Here is a 27,261-nt window from a genome sequence, read left to right as displayed (position 1 = left end):
TCGACGATGCCCTCAGTGCATCTCCTCCACTTTCTGCACCTTCGCACTTGAACCCCATTCCTCCAATTGCAACAAGGACAGAACTCCCCTAGTCCTCACCTTCCACCCGACCAATCACTGGATATTTGGCATCATCCTTCGCCATTTCCGCCACCCAAAAACAGACTGCACCACTAGGAATATATTTCCCTTCCCACCCATGGGTTCCAGAGAGACCATTCCTTCCGCGACTCCCTTATTAGGTCTTCCATCCCCACCAACCCACATCCTCCACTCAAGGCACCTTCTCTGCCACCACAAGAAGTGCAAAACCTGCATCCCCACCTCCCCTACTCACCTCCCTCCAGTGCCGCAAAGGGTCCTTCCAAAACCGACAAAGATTTACCTGTACTAACACACAGACCATCTACTGTGTCCATTGCTCTTGATATGGTCTCCTCTACATTGGGGAGACAGGATGCCAACTTGCAGAACATCTCAGAGACCATCTTTGGGACACACGCATTAAACAACCCTACCACCCTGTGGCTGAACATTTTAACTCCCCTCCCACTCCGCCAAGGATGTGCAAGTCCTGGGCTCCTCCACCGTCAAATGCTCAGCACCCAACACCTGGAGGAAGAATGCCTCATCTTCCACCTTGGGACCCTCCAACACATGGGTTCAAAGTGGATTTCACAAGTTTCCTCATTTCCCCTCCCATCACCTTATTGCAGATCCAACCTTCCAACTCAGCACCACCCTCTTGAACTATCCTACCTGTCCGTCTTCCTTCCCACCTATCCACTCAACCCTCCTCTCTGATGTATCACCTTCTCCCCCACCTTCATCTATCACCTTCCTAGCTAACTTCCCCTCAGCCCCACACCCTCCTATTTATCTCTCAGCCCCCTTAGGCCACCCCCTCATTCCTGGTGAAGAGCTTATGCTGGAAAAGTTGACTCTCTTGCTCCTCGGATGCTGCCTGACCGGCTGTGATTTTCCAGCACCACACTGTTTGACTCAGAGTGAGGGGCGCCAATTTAAGATTGAGCAAATGATTTTTTTTCTGTCAGAGGGTTGTGAGTCTTTTCAACTCCATCAATAATCTATGATCCTATGAGCTGTGCTGGCAAAGTCTTTGTGAATATTTCCGACTGAGACAGATGGATTCTTGATCAGTGGGAAGTCTAAGGTTATGGGGAAAATGCAGAGAAGTAGATATGAGGAATGTTGGATCAGCCATAATCCCATTGAATAGCTGGACATGCTCAAGGAACTGAATAGCCTATTCCAGTTCCTATTTCTTATAGTTTTATGGTCTAGCAGAGTGAATGTACTTCAGTTATGTGGACAGATTTGGTGTTGTTTTCTTGAGAATAGCAAAGGCTAGAGGGCGACATAATCAGGGTGCTTATAAAGTAACGAAGGACAAACAGTTTCCAGTGGGAGAGAGCCAGTGACCACAGTTTGAAAGTACTTGGCAAACCAATAATGGCAAAATGATGAGATTATGTTTTTAAGAAGAACATTCGTGGCGTTTAAAAAGGATATTAAGAAACTCAAGTGGTGTGGAAGGTAATGGGAGGTGATTTGCAAAGACAGAGCAGTCAGAGTGACTTTTTACAGATGTATTTGCTTATAATGTGGCTGGCCGAGCGAGCATGTATTGTCCATCCCTAGTTGCCCTGAAGATGGTATTGAATTGCTACAAACATGTGGAGAGGAGGTCAGCGTGTACACTCTCGGTGCTGTTGGGAAGGGAATTCTAGGATTTTAACTGAGCAACACTGAATAATCCCATTGTTTTATATACTGTTTTCATTTTAGATTCAAAAATTCTGTCTGGCTGATACATCTTCCTTGTGAGCCACTGCATCTAAATTGCATTTACTCCACAATCCATTGTTTGATTTGCTTGGAGCAATTTTGGTGTAGTGTCCCTATTTCTGAAGTTCACGTCCCACCTGCTCAAGAAGCGTGTAACACTGTCTGCACAAGCTGATTAGGAAATATCATGAGGACGTGTAATGGTTCTGTGGCCAAACCTTAGTTCCGCCTCAGGAAATGGGGAAGAGAGGACTGGGGCTCGCTGCGCTTCAAGCCAGATTGAGCGGATATTCAGCGCCCACTGTAGACTCAAATTCAGGGCAGCCGCCGCCAAGGGTCGGGTAAAGAGCCACACTTGTGCAAAGCAACTACAGTCTTTGTATAATAAAGCATGTTTTGTAATGGTGGCTGGAGAGGAATTGGGGGGCGTAGTTTGTGGTTAAAATGCTATTTAGCACAAGTGGAAACTGCACTAAGATGCATTGAAATTCGAAGAGCAGCTTTGGGTAACAATATTTTTTAACTTTTTTAATGCTTGTCCCTATCATTCACGCGTTGCAATCTGTTTAAAACCGCCACGTTTCAGACTGCTGCTTTTGAAACCTGCGCTCTGTAACTGTAACGGAATAAGGCACAGATCCCTCTTTGTCCCGGAACGAGTTTTTAACGTGCCTGCCAACCACAAACTTGTTTTTCCAGCTACGTCTTTATTTTCATTTCGTCAACTAAATGTTTCAGACAAAGATTGAATTTGTAGTTTGGAGCATTCCGAAGTCCCCTAATTGAAGTGGGGCTGGGCGCGCACACACACAAACACAGGGCAAGCGAGTCAGTGTTTAGTCTGGGGCATTCCTGAAATCCCTGCAGATTGTTGATGATTCCTGGTTTGGAGCAGACGGGTGGTGAGAGGCTGTGAGTTCTGGGCTCGGTTTTCAAGTTCCCACTGTCAGATATGGGCTCGCTATTTCGGCTGCTGTTCCTCGCCTGGCTCATCCTGCCTTTACTGGGCGCAGAATCAGGCAGGAAACGCGGTGCTCGTCAACGCGAAGAGGAGTTCGTGGACCGGGTAACAGTCATCTTTAAGTCCATTTTCTTCTTCTTCGAAAACAAAAGACCTGTACTTTTAGGGAACTGGGAAGGCTAAGTCTGGAGAGGGGAAAATAGCCACTTGTTGCGATAAGGCTGCGTGCATAACTCCTACGCCCCTGTCGAACACTGTAAGTGCGCAAAACACATCTAAATGTGTGCCATCCCATTGCCTGGAAAGAGAAGGGAATGAACGGTAAAGGAGAATGCAACTTTGGCAATCAGTGGGATGTTTTGTAAAATATAGGGGACTTTATTTCGCTTGGAGCTGGCACTAAAGATTATGAAACAAGTAGGCGAAGCTACATTATATTTAATTTAGACTGTTATTTTTGCAAATATATTTTCTTCTTCGAATCTTATTAAATATGAAACTGCCCGTTAATTTTACATGGTGGAATGTAATGTTTTACTATTATTATTCGGTCCTGTGGTGTGGCCAGCTGAGCCAGCATTTTTGCCCATCCCTGGATGGTTTGAGAAAGTGGCGGTGAGCTGTTTTCTTGAGCCGTTGCAATGCAAGTGCTGTAGGTAGATCGATGATGCCCTTAGGAAAGGAGAACCATGATTTTGAGCAGGGACACGAAAGGAATGGTAATATATTTCCAAGTCAGGATAGTGAGCAGCTAGGAGGGGAACTTGGTGGAACTCCCATATATCTGCTGCCTTTATCATTCTAAATAGTAGTAGAAATTGGTTTCCAATTTAGGAACCTTTTATGAATTTTTGCAGTGCACCTCGTAGATACTAACTGTAGCTACTGAACATTGGTGATGAATGATTGTTATGCCAATCAGATGGGTTGCTTTGCCCTGATGGTTCAACTTCATGAGTGTAATTGGAGGAAGTATTGCATCACATTCCAGTCTTGTGCCAGGGAAATGTGGACAGGTTTTGGGGGTCAGGAGGTGAGCTATTCAGATTTCTGAGCCTTTGACCTGCTCTTCTAGCTATAGTATGGCTAGTCTAGTTCAGTTTCTAGTCAATGGTAACCCACAAGATGTTAATATTGGGAAATCCAGCAATGGTAATGCCATTAAATGTCAAAGTGTGATGATTAGATTCTGTTTTAGTGGAAATGGTCATTGTCTTGCATTTGTATGGTGTGAATATTACTTGTTATTTGTCAAACCAAGTCTGGGTGTTGTCCAGATCTTGCTGAATTTGGGCATGGCCTGCTTCAGTAACTGAAGTCACTAATAGTGATGAATATTCAGTTAATGTGTTGTCAACTTTCCAAGATTGGCCTGAGTCATGAGGAATTGAAGATCCCAGAGACAAAACACAGACACATTGAAACAGATTGTGGTTTTTTTTTGTTTTTGTAATTTTCTTTGAACATTTCTTTGTCAGTGAGACATTGTAAAGTTAAGAATTTTGAAAATGGGAGAGGTCTTGTTATTTTTGCTTTCCAATTGAGAAGCCATTGCTTCACCAAGATTATGAGGATGGGAGTGGGTAAAAGGCATTATTGAAGTGTGTGATCAGCCATGATCATGCTGAATGTCAGGGCAGGCCTATTGGGCTGAATGGTCTGCTTCTTTTCTAAACTGCAAAGATGGGTGTGTTGGCTGACCAATTACTGGAGGAGTAAGGGGTGCATGTCATGTGATGATGCCTCCAGGCATACGTCTTATAAGAGTTGGCAACCCTAGTTATATTAGAAGTACTCCTTTGGAATGACTAGGAGATTATCACTAACATTGGGAAATATATTTAATTTGTATTCAAAAACAGAAGTTGCTGGAAAAGCTCACCAGGTCTGGCAGCATCTATGAAAAGAAATCAGAGTTAACGTTTTGGGTCCGGTGACCCTTCCTCAGAACTGATGGTAACTAGCTCAAAAGGGTCACCTTTAATCAAAATGTTAACTTTGATTTCTCTGCACAGATGCTGACAGGTCTGCTGAGTTTTTCCAGCAACTTCCATTTTTCTTTCTGATTTACAGCATCCACACGGTTCTTTCGGTTTTTAATTTGGATTGTTTATATAGAGTTAGAATTAGTGCTGTGGTAATAAAATGTAATAATCTATATGCTTCTCTATGAAAGCATTTTGTTTCTGGCTTGAATGTTGTAGGAGCAGAAAACAGCATTAACCTAACTTCAGCATTACATAAGCTGTAACAAAATATTTGTATATCTTGGCAAAGTTATAAACTTAAATTTCTGATGAGCCTTTACATTTTTGCGATACTATATTAGATTGGAATCAACTGATCAAAACTGTGCCATTGAAAATTCAAGGAAATAGTCCCAAATGGTTTCCTTTGAAGCATGGGGAAATTATTTCTCAGTTATTGCTCGAGCAGATAGAGCTTAATCATTTCTATCAGACATAATTGAGTTTAAGAGTCATGAGATCTTGTTGCAGCTCTATAAAACTTTGATTAGACCACACTTGGAATACTGCGTCCAGTTCTGGTTGCCCTGTTATAGGAAAGATGTGGATGCTTTGGAGAGGGTTCAGAGGAGGTTTACCAGGATGCTGCCTGGACTGGAGGGCTTATCATATGAAGAGAGGTTGACCGAGCTCGTACTTTTTCATTGGAGAAAAGGAGGAGGAGAGGGGACCAAATTGAGGTATACAAGATAATGAGAGGTATAGATAGAGTCGATAGCCAGAGACTATTTCCCAGGGCAGAAATGGCTAACACGAGGGGTCATTGTTTTAAGCTGGTTGGAGGAAAGTATAGAGGGGATGTCAGAGGCGGGTTCTTTACACAGAGAGTTGTGAGAGCATGGAATGCATTGCCAGCAGCAGTTGTGGAAGCAAGGTCATTGGGGACATTTAAGAGTCTGCTGGACATACATGTGGTCACAGAAATTTGAGGGTGCATACATGAGGATCAATGGTCGGCACAACATCATGGGCTGAAGGCCCTGGTCTGCGCTGTACTGTTCAATGTTCTGTGTATAAAGTGCAAAGTACTGGGGGAGGAGTCGACTGTGTTTCAAAGTAAGGGCAGTGAGACACAGTCAACAGACATTGCAAAGCCCTGAGGTATGTACAAGTAGTGGAGGATTCTCAGAATTTCTGATATAATGATGTCAACAGCAAGTGCAGATGACCATCTCTGAGGATCAGATGAGTGAATAGGAAATAATTTCTTTACTTAACGAAAGTGGTTTTCAGTGGAAGAACCTAGAGATAAAGGAGTATGAGATGTATAGTCAGTAGCTGGTGAAATGTTTTTGTTCATATTAGGAACATGTCTTACATTTATTTCAGATAAGTTAATTTAATTATGTTATGTTCACCTCTATCGACAAAACCCTAGCCAGAGAAACAATAGCCAACCTGCTGGACATACAGAACAGACAACAAGACGGGGAACCTATTAACAAAGACGGCATACTCAAACTACTGGACCTGTGCTTCACAACACATTTCACATTCAACAACCAAATATATGAACAAATCAAGGCACACCCATGGGCTCACCCATCTCTGGACTCATAGCAGAAGCGGTAATGCAAAGATTAGAACAAACAGTCTTACCGCAAATTCAACCCAAACTCTGGGTCAGATATGTGGATGACACCTTTGTAATCATTAAAAACACAGAAATAGAGAACACACACCGGGTCATCAACACCACGCTCACAGGAATCCGATTCATTAGAGAGGAAGAAAAGGACAACCAACTCCCATTCCTAGATGTGATGGTACAGAGAACAGACTGTTCCAAAGGGCCACAACACACTGCAGTACACCAGAACTGCAAAAAAGTGGAAGAAGAACACCTATACAATATATTCGCCAAAAAGGGATACCCCTGTAATTTCATCAACAGATGCCTAAGGGAAAGACAACAGAATGAGGACATGCCACAACCCAAAGGACTAGCCACACTACCATACATCACGAGCATTTCTGAACTGACAGCCAGACTACTGCGACCACTAGGACTCATAACAGCACACAAACCAACAGCCACTCTCAGACAACAACTCACCAGGATGAAGGACCCGATACCCAGCATTGGTTTTGCTAATGTAGTGTACAAAATCCCATGCAAGGACTGCACAAAACACTATATAGGACAAACAGGAAGACAGCTAACGATCCGCATCCATGAACACCAACTAGCCACATAACGACATGACCAGCTATCCTTAGTAGTCACACACTCAGATGACAAGCAACATGAGTTCGACTGGGACAACACTACTATTATAGGACAAGCCAAACAGAGAACAGCCAGGGAATTCTTAGAGGCATGGCACTTATCCACAGATTCAATCAATAAGCACATTGACCTGGATCCAATATACCGACCACTGCAACAGACAGCTGGAACTGGCAACCGGAAGTGGCAGATTCAAATTACTATAAATGTCGGAGGAAAGATCACAGAAGCGCTTCACAGGAGGCTCCCAAGCACTGAGGATGTCACCTAGACAGGGGACGAAACGTCTGCAACACAAATTCCCAGCTCGGCTAACAGAACCACAACATCAACAAGCATTTAATCACTCAGGTTTACCAGGATGCTGCCTGGAATAGAGGGCTTATCTTATGAAGAGAGGTTGACTGATCTCGGACGTTTTTCATTTGAGAAAAGGAGGACGACTGAGGACCTAATTGAGGTATACAAGCTAATGAGAGGCATAAATGGAGTCGATAGCCAGAGACTATTTCCAGGGCAGAAATGGCTAACACGAGGGGTCATAGTTTTAAGCTGGTTGGAGGAAAGTATAGAAGGGATATCAGAGGCGGGTTCTTTACACAGAGAATTGTGAGAGCATGGAGTGCGTTGCCAGCAGCAGTTGTGGAAGCAGGGTCATTGGGGACATTTAAGAGACTGCTGGACATGCATATGGTCACAGAAATTCCATTTGCATTCTCATTGTGCTCAAGGGTTTACTGAACAAATACGAAAAAAAATCACATCTCTACTCAGCTGCTGCTCGCCACAGACAGATATAGAATGTAGAACATAGAACAGTACAGCACAGAACAGGCCCTTCAGCCCACGATATTGTGCCGACCATTGATCCTCATGTATGCACCCTCAAATTTCTGTGACCATATGCATGTCCAGCAGTTTCTTAAATGTCCCCAATGATCTTGCTTCCACAACTGCTGCTGGCAACGCATTCCATGCTCTCACAATTCTCTGTGTAAAGAACCGCCTCTGATATCGCTTCTATACTTTCCTCCAACCAGCTTAAAACTATGACCCCTCATGTTAGCCATTTCTGCCCTGGGAAATAGTCTCTGGCTATCGACTCTATTTATGCCTCTCATTAGCTTGTATACCTCAAATAGGTGCCCAGTCCTCCTCCTTTTCTCAAATGAAAAAAGTCCTAGATCAGTCAACCTCTCTTCATAAGATAAGCCCTCCATTCCAGACAGCATCCTGGTAAACCTCCTCTGAACCCTCTCCAAAGCATCCACATCTTTCCTATAATAGGGCAACCAGAACTGGATGCAGTATTCCAAGTGTGGTCTAACCAAAGTTTTATAGAGCTGCAACAAGATCTCATGACTCTTAAACTCAATCCCCCTGTCAATGAAAGCCAAAGCACCATATGCTTTCTTAACAACCCTGTCCTGGCAATTTTAAGGGATCTATGTACCTGCACACCAAGATCCCTCAGTTCCTCCACACAGTTCCTATCCTTAATCCTGTACTCAGCTTTCAAATTCGATCTTCCAAAATGCATCACCTCACATTTATCCAGGTTGAACTCCATCTGCCATCTCTCAGCCCATCTCTGCATCCTGTCAATGTCCCGCTGCGGCCTACAACAGCCCTCTATACTGTCAACGACACCTCCAACCTTTGTGTCGTCTGCAAACTTGCTGACCCATCCTTCAATCCCCTCATCCAAGTCATTAATAAAAATTACAAACAGGAGAGGCCCAAGGACAGAGCCCTGAGTAGAGGCCTAAGAACATATACTCCAAGATAAATTACTGTTGATTCTTGGTAGACACACGTCCCTCCTCCTTGACTCTCTTTGAATCCTTCATGCCTTCTCATCTCTGTCCTGTGGTTAATACTCGAAGATTTCTTCTCTAATCTTTGCCTTAACTTGTATATTTAACTTGAATACCTCTGTGGGCATTCAAATACTCATTTTAGACTAGAGTCCATTCCTAACTACGTCTCTAGGTCACTCAGTCACTCTTTCTCTCCCTATCTGTCATTCAGTTAAGTTGCATTCTGCAAAACCCCGTCAAACCTTTCACTAGCTCCCTATAGGCCACCACCAGTTCCCCATCTTCTCTCTCTCAAACCTTCCCTTCCTGAAGTCCATATGGAAGTTTTCTTCTTATTAATTTGTGGGATGTGAGCATCACAGGCTGGGCCAGTATCTATTGGCCCATTCCTAGTTATCCTTCAGAAAGTGGTGGTGAGCTGCCTTCTTGAATCAGTGCAGTCCACATGTTGTAGATTGCCCCCATAATGCCAGTAGGGAGGGAATTCCAGGATTTTGATCCAATGGTGGTACAAAGAAAATATGTTGAAGTTATATTGGCATGGGTTTGGAGGGGAACTTGCGGGTGGTGGTGTTTCCATGTATCTGCAGTGCATCTTCTCGATAGAAGTGATTGTGAATCCAGAATGTGCTGTATAAGGATCTTTAGTGAATTTCTGCAGTACATCTTGTAGATATTGCCATTGCTGCAACAGAACATCAGTGGTGGAGGGAGTGGTTGCTTGTTGATGCGGTGCGAATTTAGCAACTGCTTTGTCCTGGATAGTGTGAAGAGTCTTTATTCCTTTGGAACTGCACTAATCCAGGCAAGTGTAAAGTATTCCATCACAATCCTGACTTTTGCCTTGTAGATGGTGGATTACATGCCACTGTATTTCTAATTCTGAGCTGCTCTTGTAGCCACTGTGTTTATGTGGCAAGTCTGGTTGAGTTTCTGGTCAGTGGTAACTCCAAGGATATTGATAGCAGGGGATTCAGTGATAGCAACTCCATGGAATGTCCAGAGACAGTGATTAGGTTGTCTCTTATCGGAGATGGTCATTGTCCGGCATTTGTGTGAAGCGAACGTTACTTGCCACTTGTCAGTCCAAGCCTGTATAATGTCCAGATCTTGTTGCATTTGAACATCGACTGCTTCAGTATCTGAGGTGTTGCCTTGGTGCTGAACATTGTGCAATCATCAGCGAACATCCCTTTCAACTGACCTTGTGGTGGAGGCAAAGCCATTGATGAAGCAGCTGAAGATGGGCCTAGGACACTACCCTGAGGAATGCCTGCAGATATGTCCTGAAGCTGAGATGACTGACCTCCAATAACCACAACCATCTTCCAATGTGCCAGGAATGACTCCAATCAGCACAGAGTTTACCACTCATACCCATTGATTGCAGATTTGGTAGGGCTCCTTGTTGCCACACTCAGTCAAATGCAACCTTGTCATGGGCTGTCACTTTCACCTCATCTCTGGAATCCAGCTGTTTTATCCATGTTTGAGCAAAGGCTGTAATGATGTCAAGAGCTGAGTTCTGGTGGAACCCAAACTGGGCATCACTGAGCAGGTGCTGCTTGATAGCCGTATTGACATCTTCTGTCACTTTACTGATGAGCAAAAATAGAGTGACAGGGTAGTAATTGGTTGTGTTGGATTTGTCCTGCCTTATGTGTACAGGACACGTCTGGGCAATATTTTACATTGTTGGGTAAATGCCAGTGTTGTATCTGTAATGGAACAGTTTGTGTAAGGAAGCAACAAGTTCTAGAACACAAATCTTCAGTACTCTTACTGGAATGTTGTCAGAGCCAATAGCCTTTGGAGTATCCCGCACCTCCAATCTTTTCTTGCTAACATGGAGTGAATTGAATTGACTGAATGGGTAGGTCATGGTGGCTCACTGGTTAGCACTACTGCCTCTCAACACCAGGTACCTGGGTTTAATTCCAGCCTCAGGTTACTGTCTGTGTGGTGTTTGCACATTTTCCCTGTGTCTGCGTAGTTTTCCTCTGGATGCACTGGTTTCGTCCCACAGTCCAAAGATGTACAGATTAGGTAGATTAGCCACGATAAATTGCCCATAATGTCTAGCAATGTGTAGGTTAGGTGAGTAGGGGGGGTGAGTCTGCGTTGGATGCTCTTTGGAAGTTGGTGTGGACTTGTTGGGTCAAATGGCCTGTTTTCACATTGGAGGGATTCTATGAAAAGACCATTTCTTCAGATCTTCAGAAGCCTCACTGGACTCAAAACATTAACTATGTTTTCTCTCCACAGATGCTGCCAGACCTTCTGAGTTTTTCCAGCAATTTCTGTCTTTGCTTGTGGCTGAAGACAGGTATCTGCTAGCTTCAGCCTTATATTTTGCACTTGTGTGGTGGACATTTTTATCATTAAGGATGCAGATATAAGGAGGCTCCACAATGAGTTGTTTAATTGTCCATTACCATTTAAGACTGAATGTAGCAGGACTGCGGAGCTTAGATCTGATCCATTGGATGTAGGATCAATTGCTGTTTATGTTGTTTAGCAAGCAAGTAGTCTTGTATGATATCTTTACCAGGTTGATAGTGCTACTCCTGACATGCCCTCCTGCACTCTCCATTGAATTAGGGTTGATCCCCTGTTAATAGTTGAGTTGGGGATATGCTAGTTCATGAGGCTGCAGAATGTGTTAGAGTACAATTCTGCTGCTGTTGACAGCCCACAATTCATCATGGGTGCCCAGTTTTGAGTTGCTAGATCTGCTCAAAGCCTGTCCCATTTAGCACGGTGTTAGTACCACAAAACACGATGGAGGGTACTCTCAATGAGTCGCCACAAGGACTATTCACTTGTCACTCTTATCAATATAGTCATGGATAAGTGAACCTGCAGTTGGCAGATTGGCAAGAATGAAATCAGATATGCTTTTCCCTCTTTTTTTTGTTCCCTCACCACTTGCACATGGTAAGCTAACCTCACCAATCCTTCTTGTCTCATGGCTGTACCCACCATTGCCAGTTTGAGCCCTGGCACTATGTCCTTCATCACCCAGTATCACCCACACCCCTTCCCACCTTCAACAGGTCCATTGACTATCAAACAAAACCTTCATCTTACCCAACTTTAATGTAGACAATTGCATTGATGTCATTGTTCTGGTTAAAACTTGGCTCACAGGATTTGTTGCCTAACCACCTCCCCCTCTCAAATCATTGAGGTCACCTGGCCATAACTGCAAATCTCTCTTTTGTTTCCCTATCTGCTTCTATGACAACTTTTGCTCTCAGCACTTCACCTTGTTTCATTTTCCTTACCTCTCCTTTACAAATCTTATAATCCATTGCTCCCATGAAGTTCCTCATTGAATTTTCTCAATTCTTCTTCCTTACAACTCAGGGGAGACAATAGTATAATCATAACTGGACTGTGAATTTAGAGATACAGATAACATTCGAGGACCTGAGTCCAAATCCTGCCATGAAAGATGGTGAAATTTGAATTCAATAAAAATATCTGGAATTAAGAATCTAATGATGACCACGGGCGGCACAGTGGCTCAGTGGTTAGAACTGCTACCTCACAGCACCAGGGTCCCAGGTTTGATTCCAGCCTCAGGCCACTGTCTGTGTGGAGTTTGCACATTCTCCCCATGTCTGCGTGGGCTTTCTTCGGGTGCTCCAGTTTCCTCCCACAATCCAAAGATGTGCAGGGTAGGTGAATTGGCCATGCTAAATTGCCCATAGTGCTAGGTGCATTAGCCAGAGGAAATGGGTTGGGGTGGGTTACTCTTCGAAGGGTCAGTGTGGACTGGTTGGGCCGAATAGCTTGTTTCTGCACTGTAGGGAATCTAATCTAACCTAATGAATCGATTGTCAGAAAATCCCATCTGATTCACTAATGTTCCTTAAAGAATGAAACTGCCATCCTTATTTGGTCTGGCTTATGTGTGACTCCAGACCCACAGCAACGTGGTTGATTCTTAACTGCCTTCTGGGCAATTAGGAATGGGCAATAAATGCTGCCTAGCCAGTGATGCCCTCACCCCATGAATGAATAAAAAAACTCTCGGATTAAAAATCACTGTGTTGTGTAGTCATTATGTTTATCACCTGCAAGCTTTCCCTTCAGCCTCTTGTCACATGACCACCCCGTCAAGTTGCCATCTTGTGAATTTTCCACTGCAAATCTCAAGCATAGACAAAATTATCTCCATCCACTTTCTTGCATTTCCCACTGCCCACATCTCACTTGTTTGTGTCTCTGTCCCTCTTTTAAACCAACTCTGTTACTTGTGATGAATCCCAATAGGAGTAATATGATTTTTTTTGCTGCACTTATTGTAATAGGTTTTCCATGTGGCCAGAGAAGCCTGACTAAAACTGATTATTTTTGTTCTCTCTCCTCAAAGCAGCACAATGATGTATGTGTGCGGGGTTCACCAGGTATTCCTGGCCGGGAAGGTAATCCTGGAACAAATGGGATACCAGGAACCCCAGGGATCCCAGGTCGAGATGGAGCTAAGGGAGAGAAAGGCGAGTGTATGCAAGAACGCCTCGAGGAGCCCTGGAGAATCAACTACAAGCAATGTGCCTGGAAAGCACTCAACTATGGCATAGATCTCGGCAAAATCGCAGTAAGTGTGGTTATACAGACTAGATGAAACGCTGAGTCACTAGCTCACAATATTCCACATTAATTTGTTAGTCTAGCAATTTGTGGCAAAGAAGAGACAAACCATAAATCTTGAGTCTTCACAAGTTCCCAAACCCAAAAAGAATCACGTTCTACATCCCCAGAAGGGAAATAATATGTCTCATTCCAGCAGTTCCTCATGTTTTTCTTGTTATCTGTCTGGCAAGATAGGCTGCATTGTCAGGCAGCATGCTGCTACAGACACAGCAACATCCAGCAATTTACAGTTCACTGTTATATTTAGAAGGTTACTGTGGCTCTGCGTGCAAACAAAGGCAACTTCACCTTATTCTCTCCTCACGGAAACAAGTCAGCAGAGTGAGCCTGAAGGTTTAGAATAGATTGTGGGCTTCTCCAATTCTGCATACTATCAGGGACTGTACTTAGGCTTGTACTGCACCTCATTCCAACTCTGCTATTTTCTTGATCTGAAGAGAGTTTAGTGTGTCTTATTGTGAGCACAGGAAAATGCATCCTGCAGGCCAATGCATGGTAGTCTGACAGTATTAACAAACAAACAAGGCACAAGAGTAGGCCACTGGACCCTTGAGCCTCCTTCCCCACTAAATGAAATCATGCAATGTGTAATGTGATTGCAACCTCCAATCTGTAGTCCACCTTACTACGACTAACCTTTTAACCTTTTGCTTGCCAAAAATCTAACCACTTCTGCCTTTAAAAAATGTTCAAAGTCTGTGTCTCCATAACTTTTCCAGGAAGTAAATTCCAAAGAATTGGGGACTTGAGAGAAAGCAGTTTTAATTACTTTTACAGATTGATCCTTAGTTCTACATTCTCAATTAAGTATACACGCGCACATTCTGATATACAGTGTCTCTCTCTCCTTCACACACATTTACTCTGATGTACACTGTTGTTCTCATGCACGCTGATGTACATTGTCTCTCTCACACACAGACACGCAACCTGATGTACACTGTCCTACATACATTCTGATGTACACTTTTTTCTCTCTCTCTCACACACACACTCTGATGTACACTGTGGCTCTTACACACTCACTCTGATGTAAACTGTCTCTCTCTCTCTCTCAAACACTCTATCTGATGTATACTGTGTCTCTCATAGACACACATACACTCTGTATCTCTCACACATATACTCTGATGTACACTGTCACCCAGACACACTGATGTACACTGTCTCTCTCTCTCTCTCTCTCGCTCGCTCACACACTCTGATACACAATGTCTCTCTCTGTTACACACACACAGATGTACACTGTGGCTTTCACACACTCACTCTGATGTAAACTCTCTCTCTCTCTCTCATACACTCTTATGTACACTGTTTCTGAGACACTAACACACACTTTGATGTACACTCCCTCTCATAGACACGCACTCTCTGTACACTTCCTCACACACACACAGACTCTGATGTACATGGTCACAGACAGACACACGCTTATGTAAACTGTCTCACACACACTCTGATATGTTCTCCCACTCTTTTTCACTTTTTCACACACACTGTGGGATCATGTTCAAATAACAACTGGAATCAGTGAGTGGTAAAAGTAGGCTCTTCTACTCAGCAATCACAGCACAAGTTTGAGGTGGCAGTAGAATCCAGAAATACAGTTCTTACAAGAACACCTTTATACACACTTCGTGCATATATTAAAATTCCATTACTATGGTGTTACATTGTTCTGTCTATAGTACACAAAGGTTTGAAGGGCTTTTGTCATGGGAGACAGGAGAAGTTGTTCGAAGGTATCCTGAGGGACAGGATGTACATGTATTGGAAAGGCAAGGACTGATTAGGGATAGTCACCATGAATTTGTGTATGGGAAATCATGTCTCACAAACTTGATTGAGTTTTTTGAAGAAGTAACAAAGAGGATTGATGAGGGCAGAGCGGTAGACATAATCTAAATGGCCTTCAGTAGGGCGTTCAACAAGGTTCCCCATAGAAGACTGGTTAGCATGGTTAGATCTCATGGAATACAGGGAAAACTAGCCATTTGGATACAAAACCAGCTTGAAGGTAGAAGACAGAGGGTGGTGGTGGAAGGTTGCTTTTCAGACTGGAGGCCTGTGAACAGTGGAGTGCCTCAAGGATCGATGCTGGGTCCCCTACTTTTCATCATTCATATAAATCACTTGGATGTGAACATTGGAGGTACAGTGAGTAAGTTTGCAGGTGACACCAAAATTGGTGGTATGCTGGACAATGAAGAAGGTTACCTCAAAGTACAACAGGATCATGATCAGATGGGCCAATGGGCTGAGGAGTGGCATATGGAGGTTAATTTAGATAAATGGGCGGTGCTGCATTTTGGGAAAGCAAATCTTAGCAGGACTTCTACACTTAATGGTAAGGTCCTAGGGAGTGTTGCTGAACAAAGAGACCTTGGAGTGCAGGTGCATAGCTCCTTGAAAGTGGAATCGTAGATAGATAGGATAGTGAAGAAGGCATTTAGTATGCTTTCCTTTATTGATCAGAGTGATGAGTACAGGAGTTGGGAGGTCATGTTGTGGCTGAACAGGACATTGGTTAGGCCACTTTTGGAATATTGTGTACAGTTTTAGTCTCCTTTCTATCGGAAAGAGGTCGTGAAACTTGTAAACGTTCAGAAAAGATTTACAAGGACTGTTGCCAGGGTTGGAGTATTTGAGCTCTAGGGAGAGGTAGAATAGGCTGGGTCTGTTTTCCCTGGAGTGCCAGAGGCTGAGGGCTGACTTATTGAGATTTGTAAAATCATGAGGGGCATGGATAGGATAAATAGACCAAGTATTTTCCCTGGAGTGGGGGAATCCAGAGCTAGAGTGCATAGGTTTAAGGGGAGAGGGGAAAGATATAAAAGGGACCTAAGGGACAACCTTTTCACACAGAGAGTGGTGCATGTATGGAATGAGCTGCCAGAGCAAGTTGTGGAGGCTGGTACAATTGCAGCATTTAAAAGGCATCTGAATGGGTGTATGAATAGGAAGGGTTTAGAGGGATATGGGCCAATTGCTGGAAAATTCAACTCGATTAGGTTAGGATATCTAGTCGACATGGACAAGTTGGACTGAACGGTCTGTTTCCATGCTGTACATCTCTGACTCTATGACTGTATGTGCTAAATGCTGGCTGCTACTTCTGATGGGTTTAAGAGTGTCTGTCCCATGTGCTGGTGTAATTAGGAGTTGTTAGCCCTTTAGTCTTTTAATTTAGTAAATGTTAGTAAAAATACTAAGCCTCAGTGATCTAAATGTGTTATCTAAAGAATAAAGGATATTAAACTGATCACCACAGCTGGGTTGTGAGAATTGTTTACTATTTGCCGGTGAAAGTTTAATTCTTTCCTGCAATTTCATGGGAGCACTGTTTTGTCAGTTTCTGAAAGGGATAATATGCCAGTTACTAATTGGGGAAACTTTTGATGTTCTGTAATTTATTCAGGTCCACACGATGGTTGGTAAGGGCTGATTAATATGAGAAGGTTTCATGGAGACTTAATGGGGATGGTGTTGTTTACGGTCTTAACACCTATTCAGAGGTAGCTCAGCCTAAACACTGCTTGTAGCAAAGGGTGATAAAGCAGTAAAGGTGGAAGGGGTTGTTTTAATTTACTCTATCCTATGATAGTAAAATATGCTGCAAAACTGCAGTTTTGAGTGAATGAATGAAACTATGTTATCATAAATAACAGGTTAGTAAAGGGTTATGAATGTGTGAACCTGGTATTAATGAATATAGTGAGCTGGTGAGTGAATTAATAAAGATAATACAATATCTCTCACTCAATCACACACACACACACACACACACACACACACACACACACACACACACACACACACACACACACAAGATGTACACTGTCCCTCACACTGATGTACACTGCATCTCTCACAAACACTCTAATGTACATTATCTCTCACACACGCACTCTGATGTGTACTGTCTCTCTCACATGCACCCTGCTGTATGCTGTCTTTCTCTCGCACACTTTGCACCCTGTCTCTCTCTCATGCTAATGTACAGTGTCTCTCACACAGTCTTTCTCAGACACAAACACTCTTTGATGTGCATTATCTTTCACACACACGCGCGCGTACACTGTGTCTCACACATGCAAACACACCCTGATGTACAGTGTCTCACACATGCAGTGCACCTAATAATGTAAATTCACACACATGCACAAAGTAAAACACAAATGTACAGTATCACTCACAGTGTCTCAAACAAAGACATGAAGGAACACATGTCCCTCACACATAGACACATGGATGAAAACAGGTCACTCTGCAATGTACAGTGTTGTATCCATACACTGATCCATGTGGGCAAGTAGATTTTACTCCATGACGTGACCCCCCCCACCCCCAACACACAGTCTCTCTCGCTCTTTTCTCTTTCTCACTCTTTCTCACGCACATACACACACACACACACACACACATCACCTACATGTAATAAATACAGACAAACCCTCAGAGAGAGACGCATACACATACATACACACTCTGACACACTCAAATTTCTCAATCACTTGGCAGCCTGTAACTCACTCTCTGGCATCTGTCATCTCAAACTCAAATACAAATACAAACATCACAGCTACTTATTGGATACCAGTCCTGAGAATCGGTTAATCAATTTATAAACCCCCTGAACCCCTTGGTTCGATTCCAGTCTTCAAGGTATACAGGATAGTGAAAAAGGCATTTGGTACGCTTGCCTTTATGGGAGTTGGGACATTATGTTACGGCTGTACAAAACATTGGTTAGGACACATTTAGAGTACGCCATTTATTTTTGGTCTCCTGGCATAGGAAAGATGTTGTTAAACTTGAAATGACTCAGAAAAGATGTACAAGGATATTGCCAGGATTGGAGGGTTTGAGCTATAGGAAGAGGCTGAATAATCTGGGACTATTTTCCCTGGAGCAACAGAGGTTTCTAAAATCTTGCGGATAGGGTGAAAATTAAGGTATTTTCCCCAGAATAGGGGCATTTAAAACTAGAGGGCATAGGTTTAAGGTGACAGGGGAAAGACTTAAAAGGGACCTAAAGGGCAACGTTTTCACGCAGAGGCTGTACGGAATGAACTGGCAGAGGAAGTGATGGAGTCAGATACAATGACAATATTGAAAAGGCATTTGAATCAGTATATGAGTGGGAAGGTTTTAGGGATGGGCCAAATTCTGACAAATGGGACTAGATTAATTTAGGATATCTGGATGGCATAGACAAGTTGGAGTGAAGGGTCTATTTCCATGCTGTACATCTTTGTAACCCTTAGTAACATCCCCTCCATGTTTACCCTTTTGAGACCCCTCAGGATCTTAAATGTTTTGAAAGTCGTAATTCATTCATTTTATGGCATTCCTCTCTGATACTTCAAATGATCCACTGCTGTCCTTTAGGGAAGGAAGCTATTGGCTTTACCTGGTCTGGCTTGCATGTGACTCCCGACCTACAGCAATGTGGTTGATTCTGACCCTTACCTGTCCTTCAGGCAATTAGGGATGGGCAATTAATAATGCAGGCCTAGCTAGTGACACGCACAACCTGTGAATGAATTAAAAATAAAATTGTTTAGAGATTACTAGGCAACAAGACCTGTTCCCACACGGTACCTGACTGTAATCCAGAAACCCAACTAACTTGTATAGCGGACATTCATTGAGAGCCATGTTGCCACAGGTAATACACCACCCATGTCTACAGACAGTGTTTTAGCTGCTTGCATTGGCCTGGAGGAGACCTGTAATATGTGGCCAAGCAAATAAATGGGAACAATCTTTGTATGTAGTGAACCTGAGGAGTAGCAACACGAAGACAGTGTAAAGAAACAAGTGACCAATTTTCTCTCTTTGGTTTTACCTTTGTTCAGTTTTTTTTCATTTCATTTCAATATATTATCTATTCCAATTTCACTCTGAATTTATTTAACTTCAGTATTCTTTATTTCATGCTTCTACATCTTCGGTTGTAGGTTGTAGGTTATTATTCTTAACACAAAATTTGTTTTTTATTCTTATTTGCCTTTTTCATAATTTCACCTTTTATTTCTGTTTAATTCACTTTTCTGTGACTAGTGTTTGAATATTGCTTAAAGAAGACAAATGTCATTTGGAGATTCACAATAATACCAATGAACAATGTCTTATTACTGTATGGGGGAAGAGTGCTGATTGGAAGAAGGGTTGCCATGGAGAATGCACCAGTTAATTAATGCCACGCATTGTTGAAATTTAAAACAGAAAATTAAACCAAATGTTAACTGCCAATCATCAACTAACTGGCGAATTCTCTACGGTTACAGCTCGACCAATCATACTCTACATGTCAATTGAACAGCATTCTCTGCTCATGCAGTACAAACACATTGCTCCCCTTAAAGTTCTGCATCAATTAGCTTCTCCTTCCCTTCCTTTTAAATTTTAAAAGGCTGCACTTGAGATATTTCTGATTTTTGTAACTTACTAATTATGCTGTACTTCTTCCTATCATTAATTTTTAAACAAACACCAGCACCAAGCTTTGAAACTGGAAGGATGTTGAGAAAGCACATCAGACTATGTACTTCATAAACAGAGGCACTGCATAAGAATGTAATAAATGTGCTATCACACTTTTATAGTCCACTGGTTCAGCCGAGTCCATTTCCACACTCCACATTTAAAGAATAGTGCTATCTTAAGGCCTTGCAGGAGATGCAAAGAGACTTAGTAGAATTATGCTAGCAACAAAGGGCTTCTGTCATATGGTCAGAAAAGTTTAAGGGGAGATTTAATAGAAGTGTTCAAAATTATGATGGGCTTTGGTGAAGTAGATATGAATGAACTGTTTTCACAAGTGCAAAAGTCACTAATGAGGACACAGATGAAAAATAATTGACAGAAGAGCCAGACAGGAGATGATAGGAATTTTCTTCATTCAGTGAGATGTTATAATCTGGAATGCAATGCCACATTCCAAATTCTTGCAAATTCCAAAGCAACTATCAACAAGGAAGATATATACTTGAAAAGGATATTTTAGCAGAGTTATGAGAAGAAAACCAGGAAATAGACAAACAGGAAACAAGCTGTGCTGGACCATGCTATGAATCTAAGAAGAAGGCTGTTAAATTTACAGCTATTTTGACAGCCTTCAATAAAGTGTTTAGACTTATCAAAGTGAGATCGAAGAATATTGTGCCATTTTACGCCTTTGGGCTGTGAAAATTAGCTTAGTTATATGAATGAGGGGAAGGATTTCCTTCAAGTTTTATTCCTCAATTCCTTTGATGTGTCAAGAAGAATATTGTTTAATATACATCTGGTCAAAACTGTAGCTATGCTTTCACAGAAACTTGGTCAAAATAATACTGGTGAGTACTTATCCTGTTACAAATTGGTGGAGAGATGCTTTTTGTTGCTAACATTATGCCACCTTAAAAAACTAAATGTAGCATAGGTTGAATGAAAAAAACATCTGACAGAATGGTAACTGCTGAGGTGCAGTAGATTCAATGCTCTCTGATCCTCAAACCAAAGATATGGCACAGATTTGCAACCTGACACAATCCTGTCCACTTCTGGGTTTAATCAGGAATTTTGTAAGTGAGTGAGAAATCCTTGTGAAGCTTGGCAAGTAAGTCTAGTATTTGAAATTGGTACCTAATTGTGAGTTCAACCCAAGATTCTGGCTTTGACAGCCATTTCATGTTTCCCAACCTGTGTAACTCACTCGAGGCAAGAGCACAGTGGAGAAACAGTGTTCAATGAGTGTGGCAAGTGGGGAAACCTTTAAGCAGTGAAATGCTTTTACTGCTTCCTTGCCAATATGAAAAGCTGTGCTCACAGCACTTGTGCTGCAGCCCTGATTTCAATCATTCAAGATGATTTCCAATTTCTTGAAAACACCTCATGAGGCACAGTAGGAGTATCTAGAGGCCTGGGTTCAAGACTGGCCTGCTCGAGAGGTATTTAATTACATCACTGAACAAGCTGATTGGAAAAATAGTTTCACGAACTGTGGATTTGGATCTTGACTGCTGTCAGCATTCACTGAAACACGAGAGTAGCTCATGAAGCTGTAACCTGGATCTCTGAAGAAGAGCAAGAGGAGCAGCTACACAGACAGAACAAGCACCAGGGTCAACAGTAGGAAGCTCTGCTGCAATGCCAGTTGCCAAATCCTCAGTTACTGACGCTGTGCAGGACAAGAAGACCCAGGTCAAAGGGTTCAATAGCCCTCACACAGTCAATAGCCCAGAAACTTCTCTTTCTCAACTTGTGTGAATACCAGTGCCTCATGAGGTTCAATTTCTAACAGCAGGTTATTGTTGGCATCTGTAGCCTGAAGAAAATGGGCCGTTTGGACATGCGTTGTCAGTGGGTACTAAAAATGCTGTCACTGGAGGGTTATCTTACCTTCTTTTCCCACCCCAACAACCCTCAACCAACAAATCTCTGTCTCTTTCTGCAGTTCTGTATTCTCTTCACCCACGCAGAGAGAAAGCAGGGACTAATGAGCATTAGAAATGACTTGTAGGGAGAAGATGGAGTATGTTGAGTAATGGTTGTGAGCTATCAATAAGAGTGAGGACACTGTTCAGATGGGAACAGTGAATGCCTGGAGAGAGAGAGAGGAATGAGTGCAGCTGCAAGGTGTGTTTTTCTGGGAAGTCAGTGAGGTTTGGCACCTGCCAATCGTATTTCCTACCTCATTGGTCATTGAACCTCCTGTGGTGCCCCTGTCTCTGGGTTTGAGGGACGATATTCCTGCTGCTGACTTCCTTGTCCGCCTCCATCCACGTCTGCTTGATTTTAAGAGGGCAACTGTTTCCACCTATTTGCGAGAAACAGCACTTCACTAAATTTCCTAGAACTTTAGGGAAGAATGAGAGAGCCAATGACAGTGTTCCCAAAAGTCCCTTCTCTCTCTTGTTGCCAATGTCTCAGGAAGCAAAGTAGAATTCACCCACTTAGGGACTGCCAGGGTTCCTTTAACTGAAGAAACGCCCTTTGACAAATTTACTCTAGGGTTGGCTCTGGAAACCTGAAAGAGTGATGCTAATACTGTAGCTAGTTAAAGAGCCCGGGCAAAACCTACTTTCCTAAGAACAACCTTTCTAATTTGCTTTCCATCCCTCTGTCCCCAACTAACTAACCAATTACAATAAGATCTGTTTTTTTTAAATTACTTACAGTGTGGAAACAGGCCCTTCACCCCAACAAGTCCACACCGACCCGCCAAAGCGCAACCCACCCAGACACATTTACTCCTGCCCCTAACACTATGGGCAATTTAGCATGGCCAATTCACCTAACCTGCACATTTTTGGATTGTGGGAGGAAACCAGAGCACCCGGAGGAAACCCATGGGGAGAATGTGCAACCTCCACACAGTCAGTCGCCTGAGGTGGGAATTGAACCCGGGTGTCTGGAGCTGTGAGGCAGTAGTGCTAACCACTGTGCCGCCCACAAATGCACTCAAGCTCATCATTAGACTCTTAATTCCAGGTTTTTTTATTATTGAATTCAAGTTCCACCATCTGCCATGGTGGGATTTGAACCCAGGTTTCTTGGTCATTATCTGGGTTAACAGTCCAGTGATAATACCATTAGGCTATCACCTCCCTATGTTAAAATTTAGTCCATATATTACATAGTAATGAATGGTGGTAAGAAATTTGTTGGCCATAATTTTTGAATTTGGAATTTGTTATGTACAATCGCCTATGTCTGCTCAGATTGAGTGGCTAATACAGAATTCATAAACCCACCTCTCCTGAATGATTATTATGTTAACTGGTGTGCTCCCCAGCTCTCTCTCCTTCACAGTGCTGACATGTTCTGCACACAGTAGGTGGCCTCAGCAGCATTGTTTGATCATCACACAGTATTGACAGTCCGTTCTTTCTTAAGGGCATACTGTCTCTTAAAGGGAAGCTGAATTTTAAAAAAAAGTACTGACAGATATTTTTAGGAACTGTATACCAGTACAGTCTGAGGCTTCTGTAGTGATGGATGCAACACTGAAGGTATTAGTAGTATAGGTGGACATGAAGAGACACGCCCTGGTTCTGAGGGAGTCAGGATACTCTCAGGAACCACCTTCAGAAGTTAATAGGATCACATGACGAAGAATGTCAATTCCTAAGTCGGGTAGCATTTTCACAAGAGCCAATGATGCAAAAGATACATTTTGTTGAAGCTTTTCATCTTGCAAGAAATATCAAAGTAAACTGAAAAATAGTACAGTATGAATGTTGTCATGATCACTGAGACTAAAAGCTTTGAAAAATAATTTTTTTCAGCAGTATTCACTACCAAACAAATATTTCACTAAGGATCTAAAAATCTCATACTTATGGTCAACTCCTGTGAATTTATCTTTGTGTGATATTTTTCTGCTCACCACAACAGCATCTGTCACCCATCCCTCAATTCAACTGGCACTCAGGACTCTCCTCTAATGTAGCTAGAGGAGTAGCTAGCCACTAAACACCATGACCAGCTGTCCTAGTAGCTATACACACAGAGAACAAATTTGACTGGGACAACACAACGATCATTGGACAAGCTAAACATAAGACAGCCGAAGAATTTCTAAAGGCATGGCACTCAGCCACGGACTCCACCAACAAGTACATTGACCTAAAGCCAACATACCGACCACTACAAAGAACAACTGGAACCAGCAACCGGAAGCAGCAGAAACCAGAAGACACACTACAGCAGCGCTTTGCAGGAGGCTCCAAAGCACTGAAGATGTCACCTAGACTGGTGAGGAAATGTCTGCAAATCAACTTCCCAGCTCGGCAAACATACCCCCAACCATGATATCTTTACTACATCTAAACCCCCACGCGCGCACGCCAAACACACATGCAAACATGCACACACAAGCAGCCAGAGACATACATACACACTTAGTCATGCACATGCCTGCACACAGACTCATACAAATGCAAATACACACTGACAAACACATAGTCATATACATACACACACATGCAGTGATATATATATAGTCAAACACATGCACACATACATAATTGTTGATCATGTCAGCTGTGCACACTACTCTCCAAGCTTCCAAAAGCTACAGCTATAGAAGGCATACACTCCAGCCAAGTGCAGTGCTACACAACCATTAACATCTGTCTTCCCTCTTGCAAGAGAAGTCAAGGCTAACTGCAGCAAGAGACCAGGATGTTTGCATTTCCTAAGCTGTTGGTTCTGCACGTCATGGGACTTGCTGCACATAGGACCAGCATCGAGGAGTACGTTAAAGATTGGGGCATTGCCTTATGGCCCTCCTCAATTCCCAGAGTACCCTCAACTTGGGCATGAAGAGCAAGCCACACTGTCAAGACAAAGAAGTATGGAATGATCTGCTCCAACTTGGCAGAAGTAATTGCTGTCTTGGCAATGTCTGCCCTGCTATCATGCTGCAGAGTCACCATACTTGTTACAGCGATTGCTTGACCACATCACTTAATCTGCTGACTTCTTTGTGAGTATGGAGCAGTGTTCTCAGCCTAACGCAAAGCTCAGCGAACACGTCCACAGACACTCCAGAGTATTTTCAGACATGTTCTAACAGAAATTCCAAACCTTTAATTGAACAGTCATCAAAGTACACAGCCCTTTAGCTAATGCTGTTGTGCGGTCACTTCTTTTTAACTGGAATGGACTGCTTCGACATTGCAAGGACTTTATTGCTCAAATTTAGGATCCTGACATTACCTTTGCCGTTTGTCTTTTTGATGTCAGGGTAGCGTCTTTTTGACGTCTGGGTAGCATCAATTTGATGTGCTGAGATATATACAGGGGATGTATGTGCCCTTTTTCATGGAGAATGTTGGACAGTCTGAGTTAGACAATACAAGCAGCAAATCAGATAGTGTTTCACATCCAGAATTTACAGAACAGAAATAGGAAAGCAAGTGCACATAAGAACATAAGGAATATGAATAGAAGTAAGTTGGCATCCCTTTGAGTCTTGTCATAGTCTTCTACCGGACACCAATTTTCTGATCCATATCTATACATCCCTGTATTCCCGCCTTGTGAATTTGATGCCTCAAAGATAAAATAAGAGGGAATGTTCTACATTGAGGGAATAGACAATTTTATTAGCCTGAGGAAGGGTTAGCAAAAGTGGAGTAGAAACAGCTACCGGAAGGTACATGGGTGTCAGAGCAATGAGACATGTTCAGCAAAGAAACTTGAAAGGTGGATTTTTTTGTCATCTTTTCTTTAAGTAATACAGATAGCTTGAATATATTGTGACACCTGTGACATTTTCCAGTGGAAAGTCTGTAAACTCTGGCTAAAAGTAATGCATTTTGTCTTTAATGAAAATTATAGCATAAACAATGCTCCGCTTTTCTCTACATGTTAGGAACTCTTTAAAATTTCTTCTTTTTTTAAATCATCTACATGAGGATAAAAGGAAACACTACAAGAATACCCCAAAGGTTTCATTTAGAAGTTTTGATATTGACCTTGAGTCCTAAGAAAAATGCAACCAGAATCCCTACACTTAGTGCAACCAAAAATGCTCTAGCTTCCTTCAAAAGGTTGGCAGCGAGAAAATACAAGGTGAGGGAATCCAGAACCAGCAACTCACCTGAAACAATCTTTTATAGTATCCTACCTAATTTACTGCAGAAACAACCACTTGTAGATTATATTTAACAGTCACTTACAAATCCAATAGAGCCTCATCAAAACCCTCAAATGATGAAAATGATCGTCTTAATTCAAAGACAGGACGACTTGGGACAAGAGGAGGTTTGATTGAGGCTTTCAAAGTCCTGAGTGAGCTTGATAGAGTAGATAAGGGGAACGCTATTCCAGTTGAAGTGATGTGCAAGCAAAGCAAGGATAATGTGAGAAAAACCTTTTACGCTCAGTAAGTAGTTAGGGTATAGAATGCCCTACCTAGAAACGTAGTGGAGGTTGGTTCAGTCGAGGCATTCAAAAGGGCATTAGATGATTACTTGGATAGAAGTAGTATGTGGAAAAATCAGTAAAAGACATGAGATTGACACTAGAGAATAGAACTGGTGCAGGCACAATAATCTGAGTGGCAATCTTCTACACTGCAACAATTCTATGATTTGGGGATAAAGATTATGATATTTTCAGATGATACAAGTTTAACCATGTGTTTGATTTTGAGAAAGAACATCTGAAGACATCAGCAGACTGGTCAGAGATAGAAAAGTGCCAATGCAATTCACTCATTAGAAACTCTGAGGAAATAGATTTGAGGAGGACAAACAAGACAAGGGAATAGTACAATACTGAGAAGTGCAGAAGAACAGCAGGGCTTTTTGAGTATATGTCCCTGATGGAAGCACGATAGATAGACAATGTAGTTAAAAAGGTATAAGACATATTTTTCTTTACTAACCAACGCAAGAATCTAAGAGAGCTTATTAAGAGCCATCGTTACAGAGTGGATCATGCACAAGTTGTAGAAACTGTCTATTGTTGTCAATGGGAGGAAATTGGCAAGATTCTACAGTAGTCCAGCAATCCATAGTTTTTTCAATTTATTTGTTTGTGGGATATAGGTGTCGCTGGCCATAATCGTTTCATGGTCACCATTTGTCTTTTAGATTCAGATTTGTTTTTGACTTAAAATTGTAGCATCTACCTGACAGAATTTGAACCCGTGTCCTCAGAACATTACCTAAGTCTTATGGGCCGACAGGCAAAGGATAAAACCACTCTACCATCACTTCCCCAGCTCAGATTATTGCAAAGGCAACAAAG

At 42.5% G+C, this 27,261-nt stretch overlaps 1 protein-coding gene across 4 annotated transcripts in view; it reads left to right on the top strand.

Annotated features, from left to right (window-relative positions):
• Window positions 1-2,001: 2,001 nt before the first annotated feature.
• LOC140477183 (collagen triple helix repeat-containing protein 1-like) overlaps window positions 2,002-27,261 on the top strand; it is a 36,036-nt gene continuing 10,776 nt past the window's right edge. The window contains exons 1-2 of one of the 4 annotated variants that reach the window (XM_072570622.1): window positions 2,002-2,150; window positions 13,229-13,453. In XM_072570622.1, coding sequence (XP_072426723.1) covers window positions 2,010-2,150; window positions 13,229-13,453 — 366 coding nt within the window. In that variant the 5' untranslated portion in view covers window positions 2,002-2,009. Of the gene's footprint in view, window positions 2,151-2,564; window positions 2,876-2,924; window positions 3,188-13,228; window positions 13,454-27,261 lie in introns of those variants that run through there. The other 3 variants (XM_072570623.1, XM_072570625.1, XM_072570626.1) reach the window with 3 other exon arrangements.

The sequence above is a fragment of the Chiloscyllium punctatum genome, chromosome 5, assembly GCF_047496795.1.
Source record: "Chiloscyllium punctatum isolate Juve2018m chromosome 5, sChiPun1.3, whole genome shotgun sequence".
Classification (NCBI taxonomy): domain Eukaryota; kingdom Metazoa; phylum Chordata; class Chondrichthyes; order Orectolobiformes; family Hemiscylliidae; genus Chiloscyllium; species Chiloscyllium punctatum.
The sequence above is the reverse complement of the archived record's forward strand: the minus strand, read 5'-3'. Positions and strand labels throughout refer to the sequence as shown.